Source organism: Heloderma suspectum, chromosome 1 (assembly GCF_057233095.1).
Source record: "Heloderma suspectum isolate Gila_16-S chromosome 1, 16-S_ref, whole genome shotgun sequence".
NCBI lineage: Eukaryota > Metazoa > Chordata > Lepidosauria > Squamata > Helodermatidae > Heloderma > Heloderma suspectum.
In genome coordinates, this window is record NC_139458.1 from 272,982,334 (window position 1) to 273,008,182 (window position 25,849).

Consider the following 25,849-nt stretch of genomic DNA (forward strand, 5'->3'; position numbering starts at 1 on the left):
TGCCCTGGACAATTTTGATGTGCCCATTTCCTCTCACTACAAACTGGATTCCAAGTCCTAATTATTGTTAATGCCAATCTGAATCATCTCATGATGTACTTGCTTTCTATCCTCATTCTGCACAAAATGGAATTCCATGACACAGTTGGGATTGTGTTTAGATAGAATACACCGTGGATTTCGTGGTCTACTCATCAAAGACTACCGCTGGTTCTGTCTGTTTTCAGAACCCTTCCTGATGATATGCATCACTCAACCAATGGATGTGCCTGATCTCGTCTGATCTCGGAAGCTAAGCAGGGTCAGCCCTGGTTAGTACTTGGATGGGAGACCGCCTGGGAATCAGGCTTCCTGTACTGAGCAGGGGGTTGGACTCGATGGACTTGTAGGCCCCTTCCAATCCTCTGATTCTATGATCTATGATAATGAGGCCTTTGGAGAGATTTAGGGGTGTTTGAGGGTGGCAGAGTTGGAGGACTGGAGTCCTGGACAAGAATATAATGAAAACTAAGGCCAGAAAGAGAACATGAGGTAAAGTTATGGAGAGCTTTAAAGGTACAGGCAAGATGCATTATATGATCTGGCCCCTTGCAAAGGCAAATGGAACAAAGAATATCACAGAATGAGTTACACAGTGGCACCTAGTGGTCAAATTACAAACAGCAGGTGGCAAATAACATTCATCAACAATGGCTCTGTAGGGGGAAGCTTACCCCACACTTTAAAAAAAAAAAGAGTGACACAAATAGTAAGGGTCAGTCCCCATGGCTTAAAAGATGCTTTCAACTGACTCTGGTGCCAGTGGAGTATTTCTTGGGCCCAATTGATCTAATCACACTGAGGCTCCGCCTCATGCCATACTAGCAGCATCATTAAAGAGGTTCTGTGTGGGTTAGGCAAATGGCATTGTGACTTTCTACAGTGTTGCCCCTTTGCTCAGTGTGAGCAGAACCACATCATTTGCCTGACCGACCCATGCGGTTCCTCTTTACAGACGTTACTTCTACAGCATGGGACCAGCCCAGAATGAGGCGGCTGCAACTGAATCAGGCATCTGCAACCGCCTTTAATGGGAGCAATGAATATTTATTCATATTACGCACTATCATCTGTGTTTGGAACTGCAAGGCCTAGTTCAGCAAGCTGAGTGGTGGCTTATTGCCCTGAATGCTAGATCTATCCCGGTTTTCTTTTCTTTTCCTGGCTCCTCAAAAATAAACCTTCATATGCTTTCATATCTGCAAGATAAAGTCTGGTTGACAACAGCAAAGTGAATTCAAATATAAATATTCTGAATTTAACCCCCACCACCACCACCAAAAGTAAGGTTGCAATCCTAAGAACACTTAGTAGAAAATAACCCCCATTGAGTTCAATGGGACTTACTTCTGAATAAACACATATTCGAGTGCCCTGTTGGGCAGCAATCCTGTGCACACTTACCTGGAGTAAGTTCTGCTGAATACCATGAGACCTATTGCCGAATACACATGCAAATGATTGCACTGTTAGTCCTTTTGGAGGCTTAGAGCCAAAGTACATGTTATGCTAATCATGTAGCATGTAGCTGAGGAGTGTAGGTTTTTCAGAGAGGGGCTTTTCAGGGAATACAGGGAGCTATGCAGTGTTGTTTTTGTTTTTAATGCTTTAAATGTTATAGAGACCTTAGCCTTGTAAACATTTGGTGTTAAGCAACACCCCCCTCCCCTTCCTCAAAACCAGGTGTGGCAGGTGCAGCTGGGTGATTTCATACCCTGAACTTAATGCTCTTATGGGCTCCCCTTCAGATGGCCATGTGCATTACTCCAGATGTGAAAGACACGTCCCTCCCCACCAGCCCACAAGTGCTATTCCATGCTTTACAACTAACGTTCTTGAAACGTTAGGACAGTTTGCCAACCCTGACTGAAAAAAGAAAAACACTCTGAGCATGTAGAGTTTCTCATTTTAAACCCACTTTAAATCACAGTAGTGTCATGACTACAAGAATAACATGAAGTTTGCTTCTGCTGCCTTCATCACCTGCTGCCGCCTGGGTTGTCATTTGGGGGCGGACTTTCGCCCTATGGTCCATTCCTAGCTGCACCACTGACTCCAAGAGAGACCCCCTTTGTGGTTTCTATTCTGGCCATGTTGACAGTGCATGCAACAATGGGGGAAAAGGAAGTTGATCTTTATGTATTTACCTAGCATCCGCCCTTGTTTTCAGCTAGCATTGGCTTTTCCGTCATTGTCCCAGAAGCCCTAGGGTTGAAAGGGAAAATGGCCTATGTCCCCTCATAGCCACAGGCCCTGAATAGCAAGCACTCTCACGCCTCTCCCCTCACCTTATTTTTACACACTTGTAAGGGTAAGGAGGATATGTGGCTCTCTGCATTGCTGCAGTATAAGCAGGCCTGCCGGCCGGCCAGCCACATGCTTATTCTTTGGAGCCAATGTTGCAACACAGGAAGTCTGCCTTTGCTGCGAACACCTGGTGTTGTTGCAGGCAAGCCAGATGGCTTCGACTCCTGGCTCATGTGATTGATGGTCTCTCTTTTGTTTCACACAGTAACCGTCTCTCACTTTGGATGCAGATGTTGTGTTGTGCCCTTCCCTCTCTTACCTTCCGATTTGGCCTTGGGAACCAAATACGGCAGCCCTGCAAGATTTAAGCAGCCCTCGAAGTGCTTTAAGCTGACCTGGGTGCAAGCGGGGAAAGTTAAAAAGAGTAAACATCATTTAAAAATGACATCCTTTAGATTCCTGAAAGTCTTTAGAGCCAAGTTACAGACAGGATCACCTGGCAAGTTAGCAAATATCCTGGCCCAACAAGGACAAAGCGGTTTTGATACAAATCTCCCTTCATGTTTGCACCACGTACCCAAAATACAAAACCTTGGTTTAGGATGAAGTAAAGCTTGAGCTCAAACACTTAAGTCAAGCCAAGCTGTTTCACTGGGTCTGACTTACTTGCCTCTGTTACTGTCATTTTCCTGATAAACTAATTATGCTCAGGTTATGAATAGCACCCAAGCATCATTTCTCTGGGGCCAGTCTGAACTTTTAACAAACTATGCCCACCCTGGTCCCTATGATCCCTTGTTCTGTTTTGAAAAAAGTGAAGAGTAATGGTGTCCTTTAGCTCCCTTTCGTTCCCTTTAAACTCCTGTCATTTCTGGCTGGATTTTGACTTAAGACAGCTTCCAGGGTGTGCAGGTGGGGAATGTTAAAAAGCTTGATTACGCAACTAACCCAAGTTGTCATCATCTCAGCTTGCAGAGTTCTTTTTCTGTCTGGGCAGGGGCGGGTGGAGGATGTTTATACAATTTGCTAAAGAAGCCAGAACAACTGCTCTAGTCTATTTACATATTTTTGTCTGCCAAAGAAAATACTTTCCTTCTGAAGGTTTCAACAAAGGAGGCATCAAAGTTTGCCCGCCCCACCCCCCTTTGAAACCGAACACCAGAGCAGGCTCCTGTTCAGAAAACAATGAATGAGTAACGGGAAGGGGGCACTTGCTTGCAGACCCCGTTAAAAGCCAGGCAAGATGGATTTCCTGAATCAATAAATAGGCTCTTGTCAGCACAGAGAACACCTGACATTGTCGGAGGCTTTTAGGACTTTGTGAAATCAGGCCTCTGAAAAGTCAAAATAGCTCCTGAACTCAACCACTCTAGATAGCAATCCAGCTCCTCCATCTTCCTCAATTATGTGCGATAAGAGCTGCCAATAAATTAGAGGGGTATTTTTTCCCCGTTGTTGTCGTGGTTAGTATGTTGGCTGTGCTAATTTAACCAATCAATCATTCTTTTAAAAGCTGCATAGGTAAAGAAAGGTGCACATAGTGTGTGGTTGAAGCATCCCATTAAAATTCGGAAACGTTTCAATAAATGGAAAAGCTGAAAGCACCAGCTTCCCTAGTGTGTGGATGGCGGAGGGTGAGGGGGCAGGCACAGGAGAACCACAGAAAAACAGGTAGTTTCAAAAATCCGTTATCAGAAGACTGAGCCAACAAAGATCAGCACCACAGCAAGTCATTTCATGCCCTCCTTGACCTTGACAGATCAGCTCATGTAAGGAGTGAAGCCGGTAGAGGGAGTACACTGTGTGTGTGGTGTGGGGAAGGGGCATGGAGCACTTTTGTTAAGCACCAGAACAGTGGTCAAAAATTAGAACCCAAAGCCCAGGGCACAACCCAGCCACAGTCTGGATGCAATCCTAAATGAACTTTGGAAGGAGCTCAGTAGGACTTGCTTCTGAATAAACATGCTTAGGCCTGTTCAGTTAAGTATGTTCCATTGATTTCAATGACAGTTTAGCATCTGCTTAAATCTTTCCTGTTAAATTCAACAAGACTAAAGTGATTCACCTGGGCTGAAATGTGCCCTGCATGCATATCTTTGTTTTTAAAATTACACCCCGCAGATGGATTTTCAGAACATATTTTTATTGGATTGTATTTATTACAATATATAGTCTTTGCATTCATCTCATCATCAAAATGTTATCTTGTTTTCTATAATTCATTGCACTAGTGCATACATATACAGAGGAAGTAGTTTCCAGAAACATACTCATTATCAGTCATAAAATAAAATAAACCCATCCCCCCTCTCCTCAAAATTACATCAGCGTTATTTGATTTTCAACACGTTGATACTTTTCTCCACTTCACGTAGCATTTGTGGAGCTAAATGGCCATCAAATGTATGAAAATAAACAGGGATCCACTGTTTGCATATTCTAGTTTAGAAGACAGGAGACCATAACAGCATACAGCACAGATTGGCTTTGTATTTGTGCATTTAGAGTGCATTAGAAAAGGTACCTTTTTCTGTAACAGAAAACCACCAGTACGCTGAAAGCAAAAGTGAAGAGATTTATTTTTTCTTTCACAGAAAGAGTAATAATTCCTTCAGCAAAAAGGCAACTTGAAGCCAGATGTATTCACTATAACTAAGTTTGCTGCTATATTTGCTGAGGTTTCTGAAATAGTTTCAAATGAACTTGCCGAAATCCACACAGCTTCACTCAGGTAGCATCCCAATGCTGTAAGTGCTAGTGAAGATCATTCACTATCTCCTACACCCAACGCAGCCCCAAATATTTTTCCAGGTCAGCTAGACGGCAATGTGAGTCCTGAAAATTTTTATTGATGGCATGCGAGGGAGTTCTAAAAATACGGTACAGGGTAACTACCTATAAGACCAAGAATTTCTAAGGACATTTTAGGAATTTCTCCTTAGATGGCTAGGATTAAGGCTACAAACCAGCCCAAGTTAAGTACTGTTGAATGTCACTGATTTGTAGCAGAGTTAAGAGACTTTTCCATTAAGGTCAATGGAAATTAGAATTGCTTAACTTCTAGATCACACCCCATATGTTCCAAGTCATTGAGAGAACAAATATTGACATAAAGTGCTGAATGTATTTTTACAGTTCAACATGTAACGGTGAGGCACTAACAACAATGAAGAATGCATGGACCAAGTTGTGGCAATTCACCATAAAAGAATGCCTCTCTAAAACTGGTACTTTATCCTTGGGTTTTTCCGTGGCTTGTGGTTCTCAAGCTAAAATTTTTGGTTTATAAAAAGTTGCCAGATTTAGGACCATGTCCTAAGATTTGAAAACTGAAAATCGAATTCCTTTTGCTTATTTATTTGATGTCTACCCTGCCTTTCCGCCAGAAGACATGGCAGTCAAGGCAACTAACAATGAAATCCAGACTAAAAACAAAATCTTGATTTTGTGGTAATTTAGATAGTATGAAGAAGCCTAACATTGCACCATTTCTTGGATCCATGTCTGCATTTCTTATGCACTCAAATTATTCCCAAAATGTACTTCAGTAGGAATCAGGGTATTTTCACAAAAAAGCCACTTTAGTCCAGAAATTGATGATGTCCATATCACACTCTTTAATGCACACTGAGCAATCTAGCAAAATCTCATCTCAACCAGCCCTTTATATTAAAGGCAATGGAATGGGACTTGCAACCCGTTCATATGCATGCTTACGCGGTTTATATCCCACTCAGTCTTATCATCCCAAGTGAGTGTGCTCAGACTTGCAGCTTTGATTGAAACTCCTTTCAAGCTCTATTCATGTCAATAGGACTGAGTCATAACATGGCTCAGCAGAGGTTTCAGAGGAAAAGCACAATCAGAGGAAGGACTCAGCATCTCTATTCTGCCCCCCTTCAAGGTTTTAAATCTCCCCCAACCCTCCTCCCCCCACTTTAAAGGGATTTGGCAGCAAGCCACAGGTCTGTTGCCATCCCATCTAGATTGCCCCTTAGTCTTTATCAGACAATAGCTATTCTCTAAATCTAACTTCCTAATAAATATTATTAAAAAGAAGCAACTTTAAAAACCAAACTGTCTTTTCGGATTGTTTGGTATATGGTCAATAGAAGCCTGTGTTTTAAAGAAGGCCAGCAACCTGTAAAAGCAGCTTCTCTGAAAAACCATCTAGAACATTCACTCATAATGCATATTGTTAAATCTCAAGGCAGTCAAATGTTATAAAGCAATAAAAGAGGCCCGTGACCTAACCTAGTTGTGCAAAGAAGAGAAATACAGAACTGAAACTTAACAGGAAAACTCCCAGTGTTGGCTGGCTATATTGTACGGCACCCAAATCATATTAATTTAAAGTTGGTGGCGGAGGAACATGGGGTTGTAACCAATTTTAGTCTTAAGTCCCATTCATTTCAGTGGATCCACTTTAAGTAGGACTGACATTGGATACAACCCCACAGGAAGTGAAATCCTAAGAGGATCCACAACCAACAAAAAAGTTAGCATCGTAGCTACAGATAGTACAGTTAAAATTTGTTGACCTGGCCATGCAGCTTATTTGATGTTCATCTAATATATGCTGCTTCCAGAAAACTTCTTTTGCAATTTGGAACAGATACCCGCATATGTTGTACTTGTCAGCTGAGAATAACACATGTGCATTTAAATGGCACCATTCTGCTTGGTGAATACAAAGGACCAATGACCAGGAAAAGTGCGGGTCCTTGCCTCCATGTATTTTGATTTACCAGCATGTATATCATTACCCAGCTGATTCAAGGGTTCATACTTGCATTTGAGTAGCTACATCTTGGTATTAAGAGAGGGGGGGGGGGCTTAAAGGTACTGCAGTAGAGGACAGCCAGCGGGTCCAATTATTCCAGCAGGATTCCTTCTTGAGTAAGGTGCAACTTGTACAATAAGAGTAGCAGGCTCAGACCCAATCCTTTTTTTTCTTATTGCAAATTATGGCCATGATCCAGAGGAGCCAACAGCACACACACAACTGATAATATAAGTGCACTCAACCCCGCTTAAAAAAAATTGCTACAATGTTTACCTCAAATTTGAAAAGCATTTTGGCAGCTCCACACTGGCATATAGAATTGGGGGCCACCACCATGAGCTCAGCCAATGCAAACAAGTGCCACTCATGACATAAACTACAGTCGTAGGCTGTAAATATTTAGGCTATTTGAAGATTATAGACCAACTGACTTTAGTTCAATAGATTTGATCCTATTTTTGGAGGGGGGGATTAAAATAAAAATAGGAATTTCAGCTCAGAGCCTTAAAGTTAATTCTTCCTTCTGTGACTGAAAAACAGGGGCTGGAAGGCCTCAGTGATGCCTCAGCCTGACTCATATCCCACACTGGTGGGGAAGCTGACATGGAAAAGCTGAAGGCCATACGGGATTTGCTTTTGACAAGCCCAGTCTCATGGCACTCAGAGATATTCTTCTGTAATAAGACTATGTGGTATATCTTGGGCATGATGCTGGAGAAGAGCTGGGAGTGCAACATTCAGAAATGTTACTTTAAAAGGACAAAAAGAAATTTCTGAACTGACATTTAACCAATGTTCACTACACCCCAAACTCCAGGTGAACTGGAAGTGGCAAAATCCAGCTGCATCACTGAAACATAGAACAGTGGATCCTTTGAACTGCTGCCTGGACGATTCAGAAGGAGTTACGGCACATCAGAATGAATATCCTGGTTTTCAAAAGGTGGCAACGGCTCCCTCCAGTATGTGAACTGACTGTAGGTATCAGAGCATGGAAAGTCTGAAGAATGGCTTCTTTTCAGCAAGGGAAATACATGATCTACCACTTCACAGAGTCTCACGTACCTATGGGAGGAAAAAACCTTAAGCATTAACTTGGTGTATTGAATATACTGATAATAAAAAGGTCACAGTTTGCGTTAATGTAGCTATTTTTGCCTACATTTTAAAATACAATCATTACAAGGGGAAATACAATAGAACCACACAGACTTTAAACCTATTTCTGAACTTGATGTGTGTGGATACAATTTGCTAAAGCATTACTGGGGTAACATCAGGGTTGGATCAGGGCTTGAATACGACAGCGTAGCTGAAAATGTGCAGAAAAATCAGACTTTGGACAAAACCTGACTCCACAGGTCCTAATAGGTCATAAAGTCCAACAAAATGAGAAACCCCAAAGTAGGTCATCAAAAAGCAATGGGGTATATAAAAAAAGTGTTTTATTCCCAAGAGGTTTACCGTTCCAACCTGTTTCAGACCTCATATAGGTCCTTCTTTAGGGAAATTCTGTATAGCCCAACTTGATAGTACTTGCTCTTCAAGACTGGAAACTGAAGTGCAAACACTATCGAATTGGGCTATACAGAATTTCCCTGAAGGAGGACCTATATGAGGTCAGAAATGCATTGGAACAGTAAAGCTCTTTTGTCTACCCCATTGCTTTTTGGTGACCGTAATAGTTCATAGAATCCCTCTTAAGTGAAAATAACTACCACAGCTCATTTCAGCTGATGGGAATGAACAGATGAACATTCTGAGCATGTCCACTTTAAGCAAACCTGGACTGTTCTGAAGTGAGGGAGGCGTGAGCTGAGTAAGATGGCTAGTTGGCTCGCAGTGACAATCCAGTGGCAACAACCACAAAAGCTTAAGGGAGAGCCCTAAAAGGGGAAATCCTCAAAGCAGCTGTCAAGTTGAAATGTGTTTATATAGTCCATTTCCCAGTTCCCAGTCCTACAATGTGGGGGGCTGGCAAGAGCAGGACACAGTCAGGACTCAAGTCCAGCTGGAAAGCAGAAAACGGGCTCACGCAAGGCTTTGTAAAGGCACTACATTTCCCAGGTCATTTCCCAGTCAGGTGTGAAAATCCTTGGGGGAGCCCCAACCTGCACACAACTACAAGCAACTGGCAACTACAGTGGCTCAATGACCACGGCAACTCCTTCTACAATCGCTTCCCATGCTTTTTTCAGGGTTTCGGCTTGTGAATCCAAGATATGAACAGTCTACCAAACATTCCATTGAAAGCAGCCCCTTCATGACAGTATGAGCGAACAAAGATATAAAATGATCACACTCTTTAATAGAAGGACCTGGTCTTAGAGAGAAGGGGAGATCCTGTTTGAGGATTTCATCCTATGAGACTAAGTGATTAAGCAGCGAGGGAAGCTTTTGGGGGTGGGGGAGGCTGGCGCGCTACATTAGAAGCAAGTGAATACTCACGATGAGATGTTGGTCTTTGCATGCTCTTGAATTAGCTCTCCTTTAGGATTAACAGTGAATATTCTGTTTAGTGAGACTCCTACTTGCTTGTATGAATACACATCCTAGGAAAAATAACAAAAAAGTGGGATTTCCCTCAAAATAAACCAAAAATATTTTTTCTAAAATACTTATATAAGCTATGCATTCTTCATACTGGAAGCACTTCATGAATTTTAAGCCATCATATTATATATCTATCTGTCTGTCTGTCTGTCTATATATTCGTAACTTAGAGCTACCATACTGCTGCTCCTTCAGGAAATAAATATGTCAAAAGATCAGTACTAAGCCCCGTCTGGACCTATTTGGAGCCAGGCTATGACACTCTGATGTCATAGAGTTCAGATGTCAAGCAAATCCCTGGTTTGACTCCCAGGGCTGGCAAGAAACCATCCTAAGATTTCACGAAACTGAGCCAGTAATTCCAGGAGAAACATTTCAGTTGGAATGATCAGACCTACTTTTATTTTGCTGTTAGTTTCATAGCTGTTTTTCTTTCTAGCCCAGCAGAAAAGGACTGCCTGGGAAAGGACTATGGGTTGTATCCAGTATTAGTCTAGCTTAAATCCCAATCACTTCAACAGGTGTACTCTAAGTAGGACTAACATTGGATACAACCCTAAGAGTGGGATGGGGGGGCAGGGGAACTTTATGCTCTCCCCTTGCTGTCGTCCTGATCTGGACTGGAGTACCTGTACCTGCAATTTATAATGCCAAATTGTTAGCAGCTACATCTTTAAAATATGTCTGCTTTGGCCCTCAGAGTAAGACAAAACCTAGCTGCTTTGTCTGGCTGCCTGGGCATTAGCAAGCAATACAGGAAAAGATTGCTCACCAACATAAGGAAAGTTGTTCTCACTGGAACTCCTGCTGTCTGCACAGCAAAGTTAAAAGAGGCAAGATATTTTGCAATGTCTTCTAATGCAAGAAACTTTACAAACATGTGTCTGCAGTACAGAATAATGCTGACACATTTTGCCTCATATCGCTGGTTCTACAAGGGCTGCAGACTTGCGTGGTGGTTGGTTTGTTTTTAGTGAGAGCAGGGATTCCTAATGGTGCCGATGGGCATCAGGTGGCATCAGCCGGCCTTCCTCATGAGTGGCAAAGGTATTTTTCATTGCAGCAGGCATTTTTTCTGTTTTGTGGGAGCTCTGATTCTATCTACAGTTCCACAAATGATTTTGCCATCCTGAAGAGAAAAGGGTGAATCCAGACAGCCAACTTAGAGGAGGATGAAGCAGAAATGAAATGCTTCTTGCCATTCATGCCAGCCCTACTATAGTTAGTACAAGCCACAGTCTGCCTCCAAACCAGAATTAGAAACCCATTTCAAGGGAAGCATATAGCAGGAGTGTGCAGAAGGTAGGTCTGGATCGACTAGCAGATCTGAGCAATTTGTAGTAGTTCAGCAAGTATTTCTGACTCCCAGTTGTTTAACAACAGCAATAACAAAATGAACCCTGCTGCTGTAAAATTATACTGCTGAAATGAAGGACAATTGGAATAAGCAGGAGTAGGCTTTTGTGGGGAAGGACTGTGAGCTCTATTCAGTTCTGGTACTCAAAACAAAATCTTGAGCTCAGAATGGATTAATTCTAAATGTATGTATTCTCCATCAGGCTCCAGTGGGTAGATCTCAAGGTTCTGGTAAAAAACAAAGCAGAGTCTGCCCACCCCTGGCATACAGGCCCAAAGCACAGCATCAACAGCCAAACCTTGATTTGCCTATGATATCTGAACCAGGTCTCACCATACTCTACCAATCAAGAGGTTCCAGTGAAACAAATAAGTTACTGTATATCACCTGGACAGCCTGATCCCCAAAGTGGGTTGCTTGCAAAAATTCCCATGTGTAGTATGAATGTGGTGCAAGCTGGTGGAACACTTGGAAGGGAAGGGTTCCCATAACTAATTGATGCTCAGTTTATGAAGTTTTAAGCACTTCACATGTAAACATTCTCCCACCAACAGCCTTTTCAGCTCATTCGGGCTTTAGTTATCCCAAGGTGATCCTAACTGAAATGGTTATTGTTTCTGGCATTATTTATTATTTACTCATTTACAACATTTATATACCACTCCATATCTAAACAGATTCTGGGGCAGTGAACAATAAAAGATAAAGGAATAAAACCCAACAACTATTTTAAAAACAGAGCACCAATAAAAACCATGGCTGGTAAATCAGGGAAGGCTTGTTGGAATAAAAATGTCTTTGGCAAGTAGTAGAAACAAAACAATGTTGGTGCCTGATGTTGGTGCCTGCCTGACATCCAGAGGCAGGGAGTTCCACAGAAAGGGGGCCACCCCATTGAATGCTCTGCTTCAAGTGGATTTCCAATCAGGCCCCAGGGCCATGCGGAATCACCAGGAGTATGCCATCTGATGACCTCACTGACTGGGCAGCTTCATAACAGAGAAGGCACTCTCTCAGTTATCCCCATGTATCTTGAAGGAAGTCCATTGCTCTTCATCTTCCCAAGCCTTTCATTCAGTGGTTTACGTTCACATCTGAGCATGTAAATGTATGAGTGATTGGCTTACTCAACATGCCCAATTAATTTGAGGCTCTGGGGAATGTTCATGGAAGAAATAATCAATATTAACAATATTTCGAATGCCGTTCACAAGGACAGCCAAGATCCACAAACCATAAAATGTTTGTGCCAACGTTGTAAGACATGTGTGCTAATCTCCACTAAACTAAATGGCAAGAGGAGGAATTGATGAGGATAGCAAAATCCAAATGAAGAAATGTTGTGCAAACCCACATGTATATTGTTATCATTTATCTGCAGTCACAGCTGCCTGCAATCCCTGTTTGGAACTACAGTATGAACCCAGCAGTACGGAAGCTCATCTTTGCATGAGTTCTTAGAAATTATATCACAACTGGTACTTACGGCAGGCCTATTGCCAAAGGCAGCGTAAAAAGGTTCTGTGTTGGGGTGAAACAAGTTTTTTATGTCAGTTAGACACTGAACTTTAAACTTCTCTGGCTTCTTCTCTATCACTTCTCTGAAATAAACCAGTACACAAAAAGACAGTGCTTTAGCTCTGCAAAATTCAACACAACCTGCTTTCTTTGGTTATAGGAAAGACTTCTAAATGATCTCTTGATTCCCTGTCGAAGTTTTCTGACACTTCCATAGATACAGTACATGGCTAAAAAATGAGCATAATCTGGCCAATATTTAGCTCTTTTAAATCTGATTGATTTAAGTGGGAGAGATGCCTATTTGCCCACTAAAATTAAGGGGTTTAAAATGTGCTTAATTTGGTTGGTCTGCGATCAAGGTCTAAGTCCAAATTACCTATTTCACATCTGTAAACACAATTGTGTATTTTATGCAAGCAACTGAACTTTTTCAGAAATAGGCATGAATAGTGTCATGGGGCAACCAGAAAATCCATTTGGACAACATGAACTGTTCCACAACTGTCTGTAGCTGAATTTCAGCCAAAGCCTTAAAGTGCATGAAATGTCTACTCTTAAAGCTGGGAAACTGATGAAACTGATTTGCTGTGCCTTTGCCCACAACTGGCCTGATATGTTTTGAGCACTCGAAGCAAAACATACAAAAGGCAACTTCATCCATTGTGAAGAAGAAGAAGAAGAAGAAGAAACAACAACAACAACACATGAAATAATTGACCATTCACTGTCCCAAATCTGCTGCCTGAAGTATTGCCTCACCCTGTCTAATGGTAAGGTTCTAAATACACTGAATGTTACCATATTGTATCCTTGATTGCTTGAATATACTTTTAAAATGTTGTTCAATTTACTGATGTACAGACTGCCCTTAAGAATATTTTCTAGTTATTTGATTTCACTATGTTCATCAATGGACAAAAAAGCCCAGCAGGATGGGGGGAGATTTCTAAATCATGCTATATTACATAGGTATGTGATTAAAAAAAAAAAATCAGCTGAGATCCTTTATACTAATTTTATATAAAGCTGGCAAGGAAGCTTGTTGGTTCTTGAGATTAATGGGATATAAATCCAGTAAGTGTTTTAAAAAAATATTCCCCTAAAATGCATTTTTTTGGCCCATGGACAAAAATACTGTGTAAACGTCTGACTATGGGTACCAAATCCAGCTAAAGCTAGTCACATGACTATATTCCATTGCAAATGTTAGTTAACTGTCATTGCATTCTACAGGACTTCACAATTATCATCCCCTGGACTCAGGCCACAGACTTCTGGGGCAATAGCTTGTAGTGATGGCAAAAAGTGAACTTTACTACTATATGCCATGGAGCCACTACAAAGTATATTATATCCTTAGCAATAACCAGTGGATACTGCTGGCGCACTCAAGGCTCCTCTTATAATAAAGATGTGCAATTAGCTGAAACCCTAAAATATTTCAGTCAAATAAACAAACAAACTCAACAACTAACAAACAGGACAAATTATCTACCCCCAACGCGTGAGATGTCTACGGTCATACAACATTCGGTATTACCCTACCTGTGGAAGGCTGAGAACAAACTGCTGGGACTCAGCAACACAGGGCCTTGGGGTAACACCGTTCCCCGCTCATTGACCCAGTGCAAATATCCTCGGGTCATATCTGCCATTCCTATAGCACGTGCTGAGCAGTACAGGAACTTATATCCATTTCTGTTTTGGAGAGAGAGAGAGAATGTGTCACCATCATTAACACAAACATACTGGAGACATTTTCACAGTCAAACTGTAAGGGTATTTTGCTCACAAAGATTATCAGTCATGTTGAACAATTATGGTGTGAGCTAACTGTGGCTTGGATCCTAACAGACGCTTCATCAGTGGGAGCCTTCCCTCCACAAGAGTTCTGCTCACACAATATTCCCGCCCATGGAAGCGACTTTAACCAGTTCCCCTTCCTCCACTATAAATCTAATCCAAAGGGCTGGGGGACTCTCCGGAACAGTGTAGGGCAGCAAAGGGAAATTGGTGAAAATTGCCTCCCACACCATCTGGTGGCAAGATCCTCTGCTGGATTATGGTCTCATCTGTGAATGGAAGGAGTCCTTCAATAAATGGATGCCTAGTTCCAGATCCAAGCCATTCCCTTTTAATTTCTACCAGGTATTGGCTATATTGAATTATGGAAGTTTTTGTGAACTTTTCTACAGGAAGCTGTTAATCGGCTGTTAATCAGCTGTATCTACTCCCGGCTTCATTGCAGAATTGAGCTCTGAGCACTACACAAGGAGCATTTCCTTTCCTGCTTTTCCACTACATAACGTCTAGGTGGCGCTGTGGTATAACAAAATAGTGCAAATACACAAGAAGAAATCGTGTTTCTTTCAGTTTTACAGTTAAATACCACACTTTCCCTGCTCTAAAAAACCCTGCGGAAACTGGTTAGACACAGAAATGAAACTGGTCATGTGATGTCGTCATCTAAAGAACCCGTAAACAATTGTGAGTTGGGAATGATGAGTGCTCGATAAATGCCCCATGTAGAAAAGTCCAGTATTTCCTTCAATCACAGGGACTTGACCATGAGCACAAGACATGGGTGGGAATCTCCCACCACCACCTCCCACCCTGAGGGCAGCATTCCCTGTGGCAAAACCCGTCATGGGCTACATGCCAATAGTGGGTGACACTGGAGCCAACAGTGAGCAGAGACAGAGCCACCCCATACTCTCTCTCTTACATACACATACTGTCTCTCTCTCTCTCTCTCTCTCTCTCTCATCCATCCATCAGTTCCCTCTCCCCTTTGCCACTGCCTATCTTATTATTAACTTATTATTATAGTTTTACCACCATGGAGGGACACATTGGGGGCTTTGCCTCAGGCACCAAACTTTCTGCCAGGAGGAATAGAAAGAGGATAGTGGGCTCCTCACTGCTCAATAGCCACACTTCAGCTGAATCCAAAAAGCCCTTCTCATCAATTATGCCAAACACTCTTTCGAACTAACCACAACTAAAAAGCAAAGTTTAAGACAAGTTCCCACATTGGGAGTACTCTTAGCCTAACTGGAGATATTCATTTTTCTATGCAAAGGGGGCTCTATGCTGCCATATGCAACGGATGCAAACATACTCAGGAAAGCCTGGATTCAGTGGCAAATTAACACATATACTCACTGGCTCACTTTATGGTACAATTTGGCAATGCCTTGATGTGTCCAGTCTTTGCCAAGGGTAGGCAAAATATGGCCTAAAGTATCTGACCTGGAAAGAGAGGATAAAACAAAACAAAAATAAACGGACTGTAAGGAATGAGACAGTGCACTGTTATACAAAACAAGGTTGTGCAGTTATATTTAGTTATTTTAAAATGATTTATTATCCAATATGATTATCAGCAACAACGTTTCTCGCCTGCCTTTCAGTGTAAATAGTTCCATGTTACAGGGCTCGGGACCACAATACCTGATGGAGTGCCTCTCCCAGCATGAACCGACCTGTACATTATGCTCAGCATCCAAAGCCCTGCTCTGGGTGCCTCCTCCGAGGGAGGTTCGGAGGGCGGCAACAAGAGAGAGGGCCTTTCCGGCAGTGTCCCCTCAATCATCTCCCCGATGAGGCCCACCTGGTGCCAAGATCATTATCTTTTTGGTGCCAGGTTAAAACTGCCTTCTTCCCGTAGGCATTTGGCAGCATATAATGAGTTTTAATTAGGTCCTGGATCGTCTTGGCTAATAATTTAACAAATTATTTTTAGATATATGTTGTCTGTGTGTGCCATCAGTTTATATGGTTTTCATGTAAAAAAATTTGTACTTTGTATAATGTGTTTTAATGGTTTTCAATTTTTGTGAACCGCCCTGAGAGCTTCAGCTATGGGGCAGTATAGAAATATAATAAATGAAATGAATGAACATTGCCTAACAAAGCAGGAGCGTTTTCTAGGAATTCTTATGACAGTCACTCCCTTCTTCATCTTCAAATAGCTCTCTTGATTTTATAGTGGTGGTGTTAGAACCGCTATAATCTTGATCCTGTAGATCAGCTAGTAATACTGTTAATATTAATAGTATTATTAGTAGTAAGAAATATATTATTATTATTATTAGTCAGGGTTTTTGTACAGGGAACTTGTATTCAAGACAACTTACAACAATGTTAATACACATCAACACACACACACACACACACACACACACTTTAAAAAGATTACTAAACCATAAAAACAAGCAAGGCGAAACAGACTGTGCCCAGGAGCAAGCAACCAATGACTTCTTGCGCTCCAAAGTCCCAGGGAACTGCTACCTATGCCTACTGTAATGTACAGTCTGTATTTTGTCAGCCTCCAGGTCTCCTGTAGTTGTTCAACAGTGTCTAGTTCACAAATGCCAACCAGACACACCAGGGATCAGGAAGGCATCCTGTCCTATCTGTCCCTGTCAGATTAGCATAATGTCATAATGCCTTTTGAGTGTTGACTGTTATGTCGTGTGATGGAAGTAGACACAAATTGGGTCCAGCCACCAGCACCACTTCCAGACAGAGGGCTCCTAGAGCTAACAACCAGAAAGCATTGTGCAGCTATTCCTGCTTTATTTCCTTAACAGATTTTCTCTGGGGAAAAAAAGAAAGTTGTGGTGGGAAGACACAGGAGGGTTCCGAGTGGAAGATGACAACATCTGCCCCCACTCCCATAAAATTCAGTTAATGAGACAGGGCAATGGCACAATAAATAAAAACCTCGCCTGGAAGCACCCCATCTGGCATGGCACAATGCTGGAAGAAGAGCAACTGACCTTATGCACTGTGTAACAAAGAATGATCCTATAGCATTGGGCCACCAATCTTGCCAAGATTCGATGATTTAAACATTGCCTCGGTGTAAAGTGGAAGTATGAACGCCTTCCACCATTTTGCACCTTTTGCTGCGTTGCTTGCTTCCACCAAGTTTTTACAAAGGGAAACATGGACTATACCTTGCTAAGAACTCACCTTGTGATAGTGCCATCAATGTCAGAAATAATGACCTTGTCATCCCAGTTCCACAAATAGATCGTGCCTTCGCAGCGACACGTTCCTTGATACTGTGTTGTAACACTGAAAATCACATCATTGGGACCGTTCTTAAGGTTTAGACTTTTCTGTTAAGAAACCAAAAAACAAAACTAAACCCAGAGTTCAAGCTATGCATGTTGACAAACCAGATGGCTCAGAATACTGTTAAAGCAAATTCTTAAAGTGGAGATAGTTAATTGCTTTAGGGCACAGTCCTATGCATGTTTAGACAGAAAAAAGTCCTACAGCTCCCAGCATTCTCCGGCCAGCACGTTTAGTCACACATGTTTAGCCCCCTCTCTGATTACTGATCAAAGAAAGCAGACTCTGACCTGAAGGGACACCTTGTTGCCTTTTGATGTATAACCCACCAATTAAAGTAAAAAGGAATTCTGCCATATAATCAATCGGCTGGAATGGTCTGGAATGTGCAAATTAGCAAAAAAGAAAAGAACAAATAAAATAAAATAAAATAGTAAACCATCTTCAAGAACAAGGGCATTTTATTAATAATTTTATGCCCCGCCAAAGTATTGAGTTCCTAAAATAAATACACATTCCGAGGGAGGAGATTTTATGCCCCTTGTTCAGTTTCTCCCTTATATCACACTGTTTCTTCATTAACATGCAAAGCTTCTTGAACAACAGAGAGAAAAAGACCCCTCATCCTTTGCAACCAATGAATGATGATATTCACTGAGTGTCTACGGTTCTATAAATGAATTCCACATGTATGAATGAGATAGTGCCTTGAAGAAGGCACTTTTTAGAAACCAGACATTATCTTTTGGGCAACACAAATGCTGACATTATTTAGGCTGCAATCCTATACACACTAACCTGGGAGTAAGTCCTACTGAACTCAATGGGACTCACTTCTTAGCAGACATGCATAGGATTGCGCTGTTAATCTGTATTCATATTCAATTAATACAGTTTAGTGTCCCCTCTCTCTCCACTGTTGAAAAAGAAATGATTTCAGAAACTGCTAATTTAAACAAAAACATGGAAAATTAGAGAAGTAGATCTCTACAGAAAAGGAAGCCACACGGATGCATGACTAAGGCCTAGACACTCCTGGAAGTAAATCCTACTGACCTCAGTGAGACTTACTTCTGAGTGGTCATGCACAGATTTGCACTGTTAAGAACAGGATAGCATTGAGACTTTAGTGGTCAAGAGAATATCTCTGGGAAACCCAGGTCAGGTGTCACTGTAAGTGTGGATGTGGAGAAATCAGAACTCTCAACCAACTGAAGTTTTGTTCTGTTTTTAATAAAAACTCTTTTAAGCAATTAATTGTTTATATTACTATAACCTGAGCCTGCAGATAACTGTACAGCGTTACCAGAGAACCCCTTTTATTGGATGCAAGCACCAAATGGCATCCTCCCTTTCGAAATAATATCCCTAAAGTCAACCTCCACTCAAGGCTGTCCTTGTCCATCAGAAACACTGTGTAAGTACCAAACTTTTCCTTCTGTATGAAGCGATTAAGAGTGACTTAAAATACTTAAGACTTTATTTATTATGCTTGTTTTATCTTGGATAGTTTCAATGAATAGTAGTTGATTCCCCACATGCACACGCGGAGAGAGATTGCTACCAAATCACCAAACTACTTTGTAAAAAGAGAAAAGAGGGTCTCAGATAAGTGGTAGAGCATATGCTTTGCATGCATAAGACCTAAGGCAGGGGTAGGCAACCCTTTTTTTCTGTCAAGGGCCACACTCCCTTGTGGATAATCTGCCGAGGGCTGCATGTCGTTGGTGGGTAGGCCTAAGCCAGTAGTGGGCAAAGCCAGAGCCAAAAGTGGGTAGGTCACCCCATTTCACTTTCTGCCACTGTCTAGTCTAAGGCCTGGCATCTCCAGATAACGTTCTCAAGTAGTAAGACCACTGCTTGTAACCCTACAAGATTTTTGCCAGTAAGGGTAGGAAAGGTTGTCAACAGGAAAACTCTAGTCTTGTGCCCCTGAAGGTCTTCGTTAAAATGTGTCGGGCATTTCATTATTCTATAAGGATTTTTTTTATATAACATGCAGTCTTCCAGTGCCATTTTGAGGCTTTGACTCTTGCTTTTTTGGTTTCTTTGCCCGTCAAGGTAGACATAACTTGGCTTGTTGGGCCAATCTATGGCTCCTTATACCACGGTAAGGCTGGGGGGGCGGGAGGTGATTTGATACTGGAAGCCACATCATTGTCATCTGTGAATTGTGGCTGATGGTGATGATGCGGAAGGCTGATATGAAAATCACTTACAAGCTGCTCTGAACTGAGTCGAAGGGTCTTTTTGTAACCTACTCCAGACAACAGTGGAAGGTGAGTGGTATTTGTTGGCAATAATCCAAACGGTTGATTTGAAGCTCTAGGGTCCTCATCACTTGAGGAAGACTCATCTTTGATTCTGAAATATCACACACACACACACAAAGCTATTACCATGAGCAAAAGCATTTAGGCATCTACTGAAATTGCAACATAATATAATAACAGAATGCATGAGCTCATTTTCTATATTGCCTCTACAGGAAATCAGGTTTATAAATATTTTTTTTATCATTCTCAGTCTTGATTTATTACAATTGTATTCCACCGTTACCCCAATTAGCTCAGGGTAGCATTCAAGGTTCTCCCTCACCCACCTCTCCATTTTATCTTCTCAACAACCCTGTGAGGTTAGGTTAAGAGATAGTGACCGGCCCAAGGCTACCTACTAAGCTGAACTCTCTGTGGTCCTAGTCCAACACTCTAGCCACCATACCACATTCATATAAACCCATTTAGCCATTTATATTTACTTTTGATTCTTCATAACGTAATTTTTCCCTTTACTTGTTGGTACCCTAATAACAATCATCTTAACATAAAAATATGAGCAATGTCATATAATAATAATTCCTTGTAACTAAGAAGGCATTTTAATCTTGGAAAAATCTGAAGAAAATTTGTCCAGTGCAATAAAAACTTAAGAAATTTGGAAATAACGCTATACAATATGCCCAATGCAGCTTAATAATGCACCAACTATTTTTCACCCAGACCTGTACTTAAATTATTCTTTGAATCTGTCCCTTTGAATTGGTTCAATTAAGTATACCTGACTTGGCTACTTATACAAAATGTTCATTTAAATGTATCATTGTCAAAGATTTGAAAGCTGAAGGAATGGAGGAGCCCAATGAAGCAGTGGGGGGGGGGGATGAGGGGGACACACACCCTTTTTTGTTACAAGAAATGGTTTAATGCCAAAACAGGTCTTTCATCTTAGTAGCTCAGCCATAAGTCCTGCTGAATTAGCAAAGCAATGGTGCTAATATGTTTCAGCACCAATACAGCAATGCATGTCCAGGTTTCCTGGGCAGATACATTAGTGGATTTAGGGGCGGGGGGTGACCTGGGATATAAAACTGCAGTGTTCAAACCACTTTATTCCAGAGCTGTTCTGGAGGCTCCCTAGTGACTGTTCCAGACTAAATTGTGTGGGGTTTATCGCAACCCATGTACAATTCGGTTGCGTAGCATGTTTTTAACACACTGTTGAATTACTGTAACTGTGTAAAAGGCAGTTCTGAACTTTCCATCTGCTATCCCATCATTTTGTCACACTCTCACCTGGCGCAGAAACAAAATCCAGGATGGGTCTATGCAGACAGGAGCAGCTTTAATTCTTAATGGCCTGAATCATCAGGGGCAGGAAGAATGTTTAGCTCTTCCCAACCCCGACCCCCACTCCCACACATGCACTCCAACAACATTGCCACAAGAGCAATCCTTTACTTTCTCCCGTATCAGTCAATGGCTGCCATTCATTCCTATGGGGAAAAGTAGTGCTGTACTTGGGGACACTATTGTGGTGAAGGCAAGCATCGACTTTCCATCCCTGATGCTGGCGTCTCTGCAATTTACATCCCCCTCTATATACATATCTTACCTGTCAAAAAGAGGAATTTTACTAGTTTTCAGTAACTGTGTTTTGCTTATCTACAGAAAACACCGGATTTTCTATCCATTCATTCACTGGTAAAGCAGGTTATGAGCACTTCATTATCTGACTGGCATATTTTTCCAACTACACCACAGTGGCAAATCACAGTTCGCAGCCACTTTGCTCTTTTCTGGAAGCCTGGCTTTAGCAACGTTCCATAGGCCAAGTTTAGAAAGTAAATATAAAGGTTAAATTGATCTTATCAAGTGCTACCTAATCTATATCCCTCACCACAGGGTGGGTGCTAAAACCACTTAAGCTGTTATTATAAGAATTTGTCACATCCTCAGGCTGACAAAGGGAGTTTCCAAAGGTCAGAAGTTATAAGGTCATTCTGGAGTTTAGGCCTTTAAAACAATTTGATACTAAATGGAAAAACAACTGATTTTCACTTCCACCATCAACTGGATCCATTGGTCTTCTCCTACGCTGGCCACGTGGGGCCACGTGGAACACGTGAACACTTCAACTGGCTTCTTGGCCAAACTCAGTCAATGCCTACTAGGTTCAGCTATATAGTCCCTGCTACATCATTTGTTTTAAGGCACAGAAGTCAAGACATGCATTCAATATATTGTTTGAGGGTGTGTGTCTGCTGTCTGTTTATATGTTTGCATGTAAACTGTTTTTATATCATGTACAATTACTGTATTTTTAAGGGTTTTACTCTCTGTAAACCCAGAGAACTTTGGCTATTGGGCAGTATAGCAATGCAATAAATAAATGAAATGAAACGTATTAAGATGTAATTGTTTTCTTTATGTCTTTATTGAACTCTCAGAAAGTATTTCTTGAATCTTTGAAATTGCAATTTTCTGGATTCCTGTTTCTGTTTCATTAGATCTGCATCTTGTATTCTTCCTTTGCTATGTATCGTTTGATTCTATGAACTGTATGTATAAACAAATATCTGTATTGCTCATGTCTTTGGGAAACCACACAGAATGGAGCAAAACAGGGATGTCTTTCCATTGGAAAGCCCCCCTCTTACTAGCAATAACCCTGTGAATCTCCTTATTTACATTGAATAAATGCACACACATACACACCCAGGACATATTCCTGACTTCAGTTAGCAAGCCCAGTTTAACATTCTTCTTTTCATATATGATAGAACTTTCAAACTTTCTAGGCAGCAGTGACTGAGAAGGTTGTGCTCCAAGTACAAACTCTTATTATTTTTAAATGGAGCTTGTTCTACCATCAAATAATGAGAATCACTCAAACTGGTTAACAGCACAAGGACCAAGTCTTAAAACTCGGAAAGTAAGAAACTGCCTTATGCGTATGAGTCAGACTGGTCCATCTAGCCCAGTATTGTTGACACTGACTGGCAGCAGCTCTCCAGGGCTTCAGGCAGGAGTTGAAAATATTTACTGTGGAGCAATCCCACTCCACCAAGTTAAAATGCCCTGTAATAAGTGGTTGCGGGATCGTCCTCTTAAGTATTAGACTGCAGTGACTATAATTCATGCCAGAATCTATGCTTCCACAACCATCTTGCATCATCAGTAATCCTGGTGACTTCTCAGTATGATTCTATGATTAAAGAATTATGTTTGGCAATCCAGCTGTCGTTCACACAAATATATGCACAAAGCTAATCAACACATTCAGAATGATCACGTGAAAAAGCTATGTTATAATTACATGACTCCCCAATTAAAATAACCACCCCACACTTCAAAAAAAAAACACCAAAAAAAACCTACCACATTAGGATCAGAGATTCTATTTCAACCCTCTCCCTGTGGTAGTTCTCTTTTACATTCTAACATGCAACCCTACCTGCAATTTGAAGTGGTACAGTCAAAACAGAGGTGAAGTACCACACTATTACGTTGAATGTGTAGATCAGCTCTTGTTACACACGCATGCGCACGCACGCACACAGGAGGTCTAGGTTCAAATCCCTAATCAGCTTTGGAACACATGGGGCATTCTTTTCTTAGACCATCCTACCTCACAGGATCGTTGAGAAGAAAAATGAGCTAAGAATTCTAAAGCATTCAGTAAACTGAAAAGCAGAAGCAAAAATATCGATACCTGTCTGCAATGCCCGACTCCTCTTTTCCACTCAGACCTTGCACGGGCTTTATTTCCTATAGATGAAATGTAAGAAGATGAAGAATAGAACTGATTTTGGAAATCATATGCACAGTTGCGGTAGAAATGTCCTGTTGCAAAGAAGAAGGGGGAACTGCAGCCCACTGTCTCCCCTGCTCTCGAGTAGGCAGAGAAACAGCATGAATGAGCAAAGCTGTGGCATGAGCTAACAGCAAGCTCCATTCCTGTTGGTGTGTCCTTCTATTCCGTAGAGCTGGCCTTAGGGTACTACATATTCACACTGTTCATATGTGGGAGCGCTGGCTGATATGGTTGAGGGCATCTATCAGTGGTTATGAGATATGATAGCTAAATGGACCATCCATGTTCAGTGGCAATGTACTATAGAGTACTAAAATAACCATCACTATCATGCCTTGCCTGAAAGCTTCCTAAAGGCAGGTGACTAGGCACAGCTGGAGCCAGAATGCTCAGCTAGATGGATCTTGCCCTAAACCAGCAAAGCAGTTCTTATGTTCTTATGAAACACTAGCCTTAAATACTACTTGAGGAAATATATGCAGAGCTGTATGTACGCAGGGCTGCAGAAAAAGCACAAAATGTAATAGCGGGTGCAGAATCTCAGCTTTCATTTACTTTTAAAAAGCAAGTTTCTAGACCTTATGGCTACAAGGATACACTTAAATGTCTGCAGGCAACACCTGCAGCCAACTATGTGTCCTGAAGAAGGTTTCCAGTGACAAGGGGTTGGGCTTCAGTACTCTGCATCACTCCTTGTAATGAGCAGAAATGGAATAAATTGGGGGTTGGTCTTATAGGCCCCATCCAACCCTTCTGTTCTGTTCTGTTCTGTTCTATTCTATTCTATGAAATTGTGCAAAATACTAAAATGTGTAGGATAAATTATACAAAAAAGTATGCAATCTGCATAAATGTATACAGGTTTCAGCATTCCGCATTTCTTTCTACCAAATTTGGACTGCCTGGGTACACAGTCAGAATTTTTGTAAACACAGATTACACACAGCACCAAATACATCTAGTTTCCAAACTTACCTCTTTGATAGAGCTATTCCTCCCTCGCCATGAAAACCACCATCTTCCACCTTTTTTTGGCATCTTATCCCTCATTATAGAATCCACAGTGGCCTGTGATAAATGGATGGTAACATAAATAATGGAATAGAACAAAAAAGTAATCTAACTCATGCAAACAAAAGTTAAAAGAAAGAAACAACACGCAATTTAAACTCAAGCAAAGAGAGTCAAAGGAAACATACTGTCTGTGGACCACAAATCTTGTCAAAGCAAAACCTAATGGCATCCAGAACTGTACTGAAGTAACTTAAACAAGAACACTTAGGAAATTCGAAAAGAAAAACAGAAAAGAAAATGGGAACAAAACAAGGCATAAAGCATTAGTATAATGTTTAGGAGAGTGGGGAGAAAGAAGTCTCTACTTCATGGCTGTTTAGTAAAAATCATAAAGGATTTTTGTTGGTATGGAACACAGATGGGCAAGATGGTAGCCTGTGTTTCTAAAATAATAATGAAACTTAGCAGGATGGTTTAATGTCTCTAAAAACAATTCAGGAGAGGAAATAGGCTGGTATAACAAACCGAACTAAACATTTGTATTAATGACATCCAAATACCCACTAGCCACTTATTAATGAAGACAAAGAGATCTGTTTCTGTAACACATTTGACACTGAATATTCATAAGCACAGATGTCCTCTTGTCCTAACAAAACAAATATAAACATTCATTGTGTTCCCTCCATGTGTCCTTTTGTCAATGAGACGGAGTTAAAATAAAAGTCTCTTCAAATTCACTTGGAGGAGTTCTAAAAGAGGAATACATTTTAAAATATCTGTACTGATTCACATATGAATTTTCATTACCATGAAGTGATGATCTATGTGTGAATGGCCCATTGCAGATAAAACAACCACAGACAAAACTTTCAGGTCTTACTCATCTCAAATGCCAATGTTTTTCTGTTCACATTCAACTGCCAGTGAGAGTTTACATTAGGGATGGGAGTTGTTGCTGATCTACAAATCCCACCATCCCTAACCACTGGCCCCATGCAGGCTGGGGCTGATGGAAGCTGGAGTCCAACATCTGAAGGTGCCCCAAGTTTCCCATCCCTGGTATACAGTAAAAGTGTAGAGAAAGTACATACATGTGTGAACCAGCCCTATGTTACTGCATGAGCAATGGCACAGGGAAAATATGGCACCGG

The 25,849-nt window shown here is 41.3% G+C and overlaps 1 protein-coding gene across 9 annotated transcripts in view; it reads right to left on the reverse strand.

The window, feature by feature from the left end:
* Positions 1-4,409: 4,409 nt before the first annotated feature.
* The window catches only part of LPIN1 (lipin 1), a 63,029-nt gene continuing 41,589 nt past the window's right edge, over positions 4,410-25,849 (reverse strand). For 7 of the 9 annotated variants that reach the window (XM_084826606.1, XM_084826608.1, XM_084826604.1 and 4 more), the window contains 9 exons: positions 24,657-24,749; positions 23,580-23,635; positions 19,808-19,952; positions 17,484-17,632; positions 15,669-15,755; positions 14,049-14,201; positions 12,469-12,583; positions 9,521-9,624; positions 4,413-8,137 (listed from right to left, as the gene is read on the reverse strand). In XM_084826606.1, the coding sequence (XP_084682732.1) occupies positions 7,978-8,137; positions 9,521-9,624; positions 12,469-12,583; positions 14,049-14,201; positions 15,669-15,755; positions 17,484-17,632; positions 19,808-19,952; positions 23,580-23,635; positions 24,657-24,749 (1,062 nt within the window). In that variant the 3' untranslated portion in view covers positions 4,413-7,977. Of the gene's footprint in view, positions 8,138-9,520; positions 9,625-12,468; positions 12,584-14,048; positions 14,202-15,668; positions 15,756-17,483; positions 17,633-19,807; positions 19,953-23,579; positions 23,636-24,656; positions 24,750-24,880; positions 24,959-25,849 lie in introns of all 9 variants that reach the window. The other 2 variants (XM_084826610.1, XR_014786546.1) reach the window with 2 other exon arrangements.